This window comes from Entelurus aequoreus, linkage group LG03 (assembly GCF_033978785.1).
Source record: "Entelurus aequoreus isolate RoL-2023_Sb linkage group LG03, RoL_Eaeq_v1.1, whole genome shotgun sequence".
Taxonomy (NCBI): Eukaryota; Metazoa; Chordata; class Actinopteri; order Syngnathiformes; family Syngnathidae; genus Entelurus; species Entelurus aequoreus.
The window spans coordinates 72,758,527-72,767,912 of record NC_084733.1 but is presented as its reverse complement, the minus strand read 5'-3'; the positions used below and the strand labels follow the sequence as shown (position 1 = coordinate 72,767,912).

The window sequence follows — 9,386 nt, the reverse complement described above, 5'->3', positions numbered from 1 at the left end:
GAAACATTTCAAATGGATAAAAATAAAAATACAAAAATACTAAAATGGGCTTTTTAAAAACAACTTAAATTCATCCAACAAACACAATAATTTAAGGGATTTTCTATTGTTTTACGATTTTCCGAGATCGTATTAATAATTTCAAATCATTAAACCAATTGGAGAATTTGGGTTTCACTTTAAAATAATCAACTTCTATGTATGACAAATTTAGCTTGCAATATAATAATATTAGTAATAATTGATATGTTGTTATATTTTATACAAATACCAAATTTAATCTCTTCTATAGTAAATTGGGACATCTTTGTGTTTTAGCCAACCTCGTATCTCCCCCCCCCCCCCCCAAATAAATGTACAGTATCACATTCCAAAAAATAAATTATTGACATTACAAATGTAACAGTTGTCAACCATAATTATACATTTTTCATGGTGTATTCCATTAATACTTTTAATTTGTATTTCTTTAACTTTAGGAAGAATTTAATATGTAACATATATCGTCTTTCCTTTCCCTATTTCAACTTTTGTAAACACTTTAGGATAAACTGTTACTGTGACTTGGCCGCTCTGGGGATTACACATATGATGTTCCGCAAGAGCTATGTCGCGAGATTCAACGAGACTTGATCAAGTGAGACTTGCCGATAGTGTGAATGCTGTGGACTGTGAAACACGATGAGCTTTACGAGTTGAATTCGACGTTCTTACCCTTGCCACTTTTACCGTGGACGTCAACATGAGTCAAGACTCGGGGGCTCAGGTTCAGAGCGCCGAGGTCGAGCTCGAAGACGGAGAAATCTGCGATGACGACGGCGAGGACACCACCACCGCCGCCCGACGGGGGGAAGGGAGCAGCAGGCCCTGCAGCGGGCCTCCACGGGTCCCAATGTTACCTTACATGGAAAACCCAGTGCCAGACTACCGCCGCATGATGCCTTACGACGTCCACGGACCGCCGAAACAGAGACAGCAATGTGGGCCGAGCGGGCCGGACCGGCCGCACGGTCCCACACAGCCGCCGCCGGGCCTTGCTCCTATGTGTGGGCCCGGTCCACGGCCCAGTTTCTGGGAGCGGAGCCATGGTGCCCTGGGGAGGTTCAGACACCGTGCCATGCCCAACGGAGGACGCGGGGCCTGGCACCGAGGCGGCTGGGCGGGTGGCGGCCCCAGAGCCCAGCTGGATCGGTACGGATCTGGAGAGAATAACAACAGGAAACGTATCCTTATTTGTTCTGGACAAACTCTAACCCCTTTCCTTTCGTAAATGTCTAAAGTAACAGCACATTATTAACATTAAAAACAACTTGCGCTGTCATTATTCTAATAAATCTAATATGTTTATTATAATGTAACACTAGCATTTTAGTTAATCTAGTTTAGCTGTTGTGGTTGTTTGACTTCACAAATTATATAATTATATGGCTGATGAATCATCAAGACAGTAAACTTTATTGAGAAGGAACATGTGACATGCCATTTCCTGTAATAGGAACTCAGCATTCCTTTCGGCTACAAATACACGGACATGTGACTGATGTACAAATATATTTTTCAAGAGACCACAATGTGCTAGCTGAATAGTGTTTCTCCTTAACACGTGGACTCAGAAAAGCAATTCTGGAGAAACATGGTCCGAAGAGCGCCACTCGGTACGGCCAAAGGCGATGGCGGCCTCGAAGAGTCCTTTGAGGACCTGTTGTCCAAGTACAAGCAGATTCAGCTGGAGCTGGAGTGCATTCGTAAGGAGGAGAGCATGGCGCTGAAAGCCACAGTTCAGGATGGGAAGGCCAAAGGTCAGGATGCGGAGGCCAAAGGTCAGGATGCGCAGACCAAAAGTCCAGGCGTCATGGCCAAAAGTGAGGGCACGGACTGCTGCCAACCTGTGAAATCTGTGAATGTTACTGATGCGCACAGCGAGGGTTCGTCGAAAAATAAAAAAAGCTTCCAGTCATTCAACATCAAACCACTACGAGCCAAACTGCCCGTGCCGGTCAGTTTGGACCATAGCATCCAGGAGGAGAAGCCAGGTGAGCAATGAAGACATGTGACGTGACTGCACATGCCACATACCTTTGAAAGTAGAAGTGGGGAAAATAATCGATTTTTAGATGCACCGCATTTCAGACATGGACGATTATAGAATCGATTGTAAATAAAGTAATGCAGACAGTTCTAAGACACCTCACCGAGAGATCTGACCAGCTCCTTTACTATCGAGCATTTATGATCCAGTTTTGCACACATTTTCATTAATTTAATAAATGTGGGAAATAATTAAACTGTTTGTTATTCCAAATGAAATGTTTTTTTTAAAGTAGAAAGTGATAAACGCTTATTTTACTTATGATGAATTGTAAGCACATTGTTCAGGGCAAATCGAGTTATGTGGATCCAGATGAATGTGAAAAAATATGGTTCAGAGGAAACTGGATATTAGTTAAAGTAACTATTTAAAAAATGGGGGGATTCAAAAAGTTCATACTTCTTCCCATTACCCTTTTGAGGTATGATTAACTTAATATTTTTTCCTTAAAACAATTTTCTTTTCTTTTTAAAAAAAAAAATATTGCCATTGAGCACAAGACTTAACTGTAGATATGTATGTATATTATGTACTCCATGTATGATGTGGAGCGGACTATGACATAATAAACAACAACGGATTAGTAAAAACGAAACAAAATGTAAAACTGCGTCCATATACATGAATTAAAGATGCAGCAATAATCAAATCATAGCTGCTGAATCGTAATCGAATCATGAGGTGCACAAAGATTCCCACCTCTATTTTTAAAGTGTGAACTGAAACTGCATAAATCGTTGACTTCCTGTCGTTTTGAGCAGGGACACAAGCAGACGCGGAGCATAAGACGGAAAAAGAGCCGGAGGTGGCGGCGTCATGCGTTTGCTGCGATGAAGAATTAAAGCATGATGAGGAAACCTCAGGCAGAGCATCACCTGCCTCTAGTGAAGACATCTACATCTGCCTGGATGAGGTAAAGCTCAAGTTTGTCATAACTGACTGTAACTGCAAAAGCCTCTAAACTATTGACGTTTTGGTTGACAATGTCATGGCGTGCTGCAGCTGGGGGACCAGATGGAGGAGGAGGACATGTCAGAGCTCCAACTACGTCTCCTCGCCCTGCAGTCGGCCAGCAAAAAGTGGCAGCAGAAGGAGCAGCAGGTGATGAAGAGGACTCGAGAGCCTGTGTCCAAAGCGACCACGCCTGGCAGGCTGAGGATCATGACTAGATCAGCGGCAGCCGCCGACAGGAACAGACCCCGGTCCAAGCCCCAGGATAGAGAACGGGAAAAAGCCAAGGCAGGCACAAGGCCCCCAGAGAGGGACCGGCCAAAGCAGAGTCCCAAATCTGGAGGAAAAACTCCTCCAGATAGAGGCAGAGCTACTGCCAAAACACCTGTGTCCAAGAAGATGACAGGCCCAGGTGAAAGGGTTCTGCTCCTTCTTACAATGCCGATACCATTTATTGTGTTTTTAATGGGGTTTCATCACTGCACAGGCTCGGGGATCAAGCCGTCTTTCAGGAAGCAGCAGCAGCTGCGCTCGCGGGAGATACAGGTAGACGACGAGTGTTACAAACGAGAGGATGAAATCCGCAGAATCCGGGACTTGTCCAACCAGGACGAGCAGTACAAGCGCTTTATGAAGCTGGTGGGCGGGAAGATGCACAGCAGTGTCAAGGTAAAACACTTTCCCTCCTCGCCTCACTCTGGCATCATTCAGTTGCCATTCAACAGCCATCTCTTTGTCCTTCAGACCAGGGATGGAGAACTCAGGAAGTCTGCTGGAAAACTGAGCCTGGACGCCACAGGAAATCTTTACCAGTACGACAACTATGACGAGGTTGCTATGGACACGGACAGTGAGGCTGGTTCCCCAGGTGTGTTGCGAACCCATCTTAGCCATAGTGCCACTGCCAGTCTAAACTAGTACCACTACCCATTTTGGCATTGTTATCACCCCCCATTTTGGCAACTGAACCATAACCCATTTAAATGAGTACAACCATCCACACATCATAACTTGGCAGTGGTCAATCAATCAATCAATCAATGTTTAGCCCTAAATCACAAGTGTCTCAAAGGGCTGCACAAGCCACAACGACATCCTCGGTACAGAGCCCAAATACGGGCAAGGAAAAACTCACCCCAGTGGGACGTCGGTGAATGACTATGAGAAACCTTGGAGAGGACCGCATATGTGGGTAACCCCCCCCCCCCCCCCCTCTAGGGGAGACCGAAAGCAATGGATGTCGAGTGGGTCTGACATAATATTGTGAAAGTCCAGTCCACAGTGGATCCAACACATCAGCGAGAGTCCAGTCCATAGTGGGGCCAGCAGGAAACCGTCCCGAGCGGAGACGGGTCAGCAGCGCAGAGATGTCCCCAACCGATGCACAGGCTAGTGGTCCACCCGGGGTCCCGACTCTGGACAGCCAGCACTTCATCCATGTCCACCGGACCTATGCAACTCCCCCTTCCAAGGGACAGGGGAGAAGAGGAGAGAAGAAAAGAAACGGCAGATCAACTGGTCTAAAAAAGGGGGGTCTATTTAAAGGCTAGAATATACAAATGAGTTTTAAGATGGGACTTAAATGCTTCTACTGAGGTAGCATCTCTAACTGTTACCGGGAGGGCATTCCAGAGTACTGGAGCCCGAATAGAAAACGCTCTATAGCCCGCAGACTTTTTTTTGGCTCTAGGAATCACTAATAAGCCGGAGTTCTTTGAACGCAGATTTCTTGTCGGGACATATGGTACAATACAATCGGCGAGATAGGCTGGAGCTAAACCGTGTAGTATTTTATACGTAAGTAGTAAAACCTTAAAGTCGCATCTTAAGTGCACAGGAAGCCAGTGCAAGTGAGCCAGTATAGGCGTAATATGATCAAACTTTCTTGTTTTTGTCAAAAGTCTAGCAGCCGCATTTTGTACCAACTGTAATCTTTTAATGCTAGACATAGGGAGACCCGAAAATAATACGTTACAGTAATCAAGACGAGACGTAACGAACGCATGAATAATGATCTCAGCGTCGCTAGTGGACAAGATGGAACGAATTTTAGCGATATTACGGAGATGAAAGAAGGCCGTTTTAGTAACACTCTTAATGTGTGACTCAAACGAGAGAGTTGGGTCGAGTGGTACCTCTGTACATACCAGTACCGCCACACATATAACTAGTACAACCATCCATTTTTGTACTGGTACCACCCACCATCTAAACTTGTACCACAACTCGTCTAAACTGATACTGCCACCCATCTTTGCACCAATACCACGCGTCATCAAACTAGTACCACAACTCATCTAAACTGGTACTGTCACCCATCTTTGCAGCAATACCACTCGCCATCTAAAGTATACCACCACAAATCTAAACTAGTACAACTATGGCATTATATTTGTGCCTTAATTTTTTAGTTGCAGACTTTGAGCACAGAAAAATACATTTTATGAGCACATATGTGCTTTTTTGATAAGAATCTAAAATTCAAGGTAACATTAAATTTTTTGAGGGACTACAAATGTATTTTGTGCTTAACTAATGTGTCTGCATGTTTACTATTATCTATATTTGGGGCGGTATAGCTCGGTTGGTAGAGTGACCGTGCCAGCAACTTGAGGGTTCCAGGTTCAATCCCCGCTTCCGCCATCCTAGTCACTGCCGTTGTGTCCTTGGGCAAGACACTTTACCCACCTGCTCCCAGTGCCACCCACACTAGTTTAAATGTAACTTAGATATTGGGTTTCACTATGTAAAAGCGCTTTGAGTCACTAGAGAAAAAGCGCTATATAAATATAATTCTCTTCACTTCAATTCACTATAGTAACATGCAATAATAACTGCTTTCTGCACAGGCAAACCGCTGTGCTCTCTCCCACTCTCTCTCAACTTCTTTTTTCAGCGTATTCAGTTTTTTTCTCTGCGCCCACTCAAGTTTTGGCATAAAATGTACGCTCTGATTGGCTCTTTGGTCTCCAATTAGATCACTTTTTACATTGCAGGCTAATAGAGAAAAAACGCTCCATAATGTTTATAAAATGTCACCCAAAAAGGTTCAGATAACCAAGTGAATAATTACCTGTTGCCTTCTCAAAAAAACATATATGTTCATGCAAAATACATTTTTCTGTGCTTAAAATCTGCCTTTGCAACATCAAAATTAAGTTGAGTAAAAGTTGAGTCAATTGAAGACTTTTAAAAATGTTAATCATTTCACTTATGTGTTTCTTCATCAGCACGTCCTCTGTTTCCTGTAGAAGAGCCCGCCTTTGTGACGGTATGCTTCCTCCTCTGTCAAATCACCAGAAGTCTGTTGCTCATCATTGTTGATGTTTGAAGGTCCACTGTGACATCAGCGTTTTTCTTTGCCTCTTGCAGCCCTTCACCTCTACCTCAATGGCCGCCGGGATTCCTCCGCCGCCACCCTTACCCCCTCCTGCTAGTGAGCAGGTGCCCCCTCCCAAGCCTCCATTCGCTGATCAGGAAGAGGAGGAAGAGATGCTGCTTAGGGAGACCTGTCTGATGTCCATGGCCACCAAACGGGTGCCGGCGACAGAGGTGACTACTCGACCTCACGTTTCTCAAGAGTTATCGATGGAGGAGTAGAAAAGACATGAACGTCACATGTCCACAGGAGAAGGTCTGGAGTGGTCCTCCTTCCCCGAGTGTGGCGCCTCCAGCAGTCTCTGAGCCGCCCAGCAGAGGAAACCTGAGCGCTGTCAGCCTCAACACGATGGCGGCGTCCCACGGAAACAAGTTCACTCGAGGAGTTCCCAGAACACCGCTAGTGGTACGAAGCAGGTCACATGATAGTGACGATGGTGAAGGTTTAGCATGACATGTTTGTGTGTGCACAGCTCCCCCGACACAAGTCAGTGGTGGTGTCACTCCACGAGTCAGATGACAGCGACTCGGACTTGGACGGCTGCAGTTCCACGCAGAGCGTGATTGGCGGTCTGGAGTTCATGATCAAAGAGGCGCGCAGGACCGCGGAGGTCAGTGTGACCAGACAGGACACAGAACACCCCCAGACCCCACCATGATCATTACCATGTGACATTTGTTCTTTCCAGGCAACCAAACCCAAAGGTGCATCGGGATCGGAGAAAGAGAACAACCCACTACGAACGCCAGAAGCCTTACCCGAAGCAAAGAAGGCAGAGTACCGCCTCCTCAGGGAGGAACTCGCCAGGTATGAGCGATACATTAGCGATCGCAGGCTGCCGCCGTCGAGTCCCGTGTCATTTTGTCATATGTCTTGCAGCAGGGAGAGGCAGAGGGTGTCAAATCAAGCAGCTCGCGCATTGCCGGCCGCCACCGCTGCCACTGTTGACTTGCTCGAGCAGAAGCTGCAAAAGCAAAGGTGAGACAGGAAGTGGCTTTCCTGACCATGAGATGATTTCACCTATGATCACAACACGCCCCATCCCACAGAGAGTTGCTCTTCCGAGACGAGACGCTGCTGAAGAACCTCCAGCAGCAGGAGCTCAAGAAGACAGAGTCCCTAAAGACGGCCGAATCCAAGGTGTTGCGGCTGAGGGAGCAGATCCAGGCATCCGAGAAGATCGTGCTGGCCAATAAGACGCTGCTCAAGAAGCTTCAGGAGCAGGTGACAGCACTGCTTGGTCTCTGGTTCTGACCCGTTCTGTGTGCTGGACCGCATCTCTATCCGTGTGGGTTTGCAGGTGCGACGTGTGGAGCACCGTGTGTCCATCAAGAAGACTGTGGCGGCCCGCTTGGAGCAGGACCTACTTCGGGCTCAGCAGGTCGCAGGAAGAGAACCAAAACGCAAAGCCAGCGCTATCCACAAGCCGGTGAGCACGACTTCATTCTGTATTTTTCTAATATCTTAGTATTGCACAATAACAGAGTCTCTTTAGGATCAGTTAAGGTTGGCCGATAAAATGGTATATCAATATATATTGCGATAATGTAATCGATATCAATAAAACAAATGTTTGATAAAACGGTAAATATTTTTTGTCTTCTTTTTTGTCGGAAGAAACCGAAAGTTGCAAAGCAAAGTTAATTGCATGATTAAAGGCATTCACGCACTAGTAACCAAGCAATGCAAGAAGTGATCACTGATCGCTGGGAATGACACGCTACTAGCCAATCAGGTACCTGTATCAACTATCACGTTAAGTTGCGCCATTTGCTTATCTCTCGGTTAATTCTTTGCATGGAGTGAGAAGAGAAACTAAAAATGAGTGCTGCAGTATGACAATTTTTTGGATCTTTTAAAGCAGACTAGTCAGACCAATGTGGTCTGTAAATTATGCAAGGCACTTGTCCCCACCAAAACTGGTAATACCACACCACCGTAGCTGTGCTCACTTTTTGGAGCAGAGCAAAAATAGTTCTCAAGTTTCTCTATGTTTACATTTTCACACTTTGCACTATTTTGTTACACTTTATGAAGCATTTATTACATATTCCATCAATAATTATCGATCTCGACCGATATTAAACACTTACCGTGATACAGTTTTCAGCCATATTGCTCAGCCCAAGGATCAGTTTAATTTAAAACACAGTTTTATACAAGTTATGTATATGGGGTGTCCCCGCTCCATCTCTCCATCAGTTTAGGAGTCATTGGTCTGGAAAACGATGAAGACCCCTGAGCTAGACTTTTGATGTCTGACCAGCAGGCCACAAACTCTAATATTCCTTATCTCTCAGCCCAGGAAACTGCAGCGGGTCGATGGCACCAATATTGGCCTGCAACGTCACTTTGCAGATCTGATTGCTCAGAAGAAGCTGCTGCAACAACTGGAGTCTGAATATGCCCTTAAGATCCAAGAGCTGAAGGAGGCCCAGGCCCTACGCAACAAAGTAGCACCATCGGAACCTCCAGCCGAGCTGAGGCCCAAACCCTCTCCCCTTCCCGAGCCAAAGGCATGTCCGCCAGCTGTCTCAAGCCCGCCCCCGCCGCCCCAGCCTTCCCTGCACGATCTCACCCAGGACAAACTAGTTCTAGACAGCGAGGACAGCCCAGAGGCGGACGATCAAGAGACGGCGCCCGTGCCTTCTGCGGTGGCCGCTCGCCCCAGACGCCACTCCTTGCGTCAGTCTATCTCCTCCACCAAACCTAACCTGGAGCAGCCGACCTCTATGCCCACCAAAGACTGCGGCACCTCCAAGCCCGCCAAGAGCAGCACAACACCCGCCGATACATACGCCGGTCTGGACTTGGATGCACTGAGGCGCCGGTACCAACAGCAAGGGAGACTGGGTGAGCTCCTCCTAGAGGAGCTTCACAAAGTAGAAGAAGATGTAGACCAGCCCAAAGGTGCAAAGGTACGCTCGATGACATCCATACACACACAGGGTTTGATATGTCCCCACA

At 46.4% G+C, this 9,386-nt stretch overlaps 1 protein-coding gene across 2 annotated transcripts in view; it reads left to right on the top strand.

Annotated features, from left to right (window-relative positions):
* Window positions 1-608: 608 nt before the first annotated feature.
* The window catches only part of LOC133646840 (zinc finger C3H1 domain-containing protein), a 20,831-nt gene continuing 12,053 nt past the window's right edge, over window positions 609-9,386 (top strand). For both annotated transcript variants that reach the window (XM_062042662.1, XM_062042663.1), the window contains exons 1-15: window positions 609-1,223; window positions 1,614-2,033; window positions 2,851-3,002; window positions 3,092-3,452; window positions 3,528-3,709; window positions 3,785-3,908; window positions 6,271-6,311; window positions 6,413-6,592; window positions 6,669-6,824; window positions 6,892-7,029; window positions 7,108-7,226; window positions 7,299-7,397; window positions 7,469-7,643; window positions 7,720-7,848; window positions 8,720-9,337. In XM_062042662.1, coding sequence (XP_061898646.1) covers window positions 743-1,223; window positions 1,614-2,033; window positions 2,851-3,002; window positions 3,092-3,452; window positions 3,528-3,709; window positions 3,785-3,908; window positions 6,271-6,311; window positions 6,413-6,592; window positions 6,669-6,824; window positions 6,892-7,029; window positions 7,108-7,226; window positions 7,299-7,397; window positions 7,469-7,643; window positions 7,720-7,848; window positions 8,720-9,337 — 3,375 coding nt within the window. In that variant the 5' untranslated portion in view covers window positions 609-742. The remainder of the gene's footprint in view (window positions 1,224-1,613; window positions 2,034-2,850; window positions 3,003-3,091; window positions 3,453-3,527; window positions 3,710-3,784; window positions 3,909-6,270; window positions 6,312-6,412; window positions 6,593-6,668; window positions 6,825-6,891; window positions 7,030-7,107; window positions 7,227-7,298; window positions 7,398-7,468; window positions 7,644-7,719; window positions 7,849-8,719; window positions 9,338-9,386) is intronic.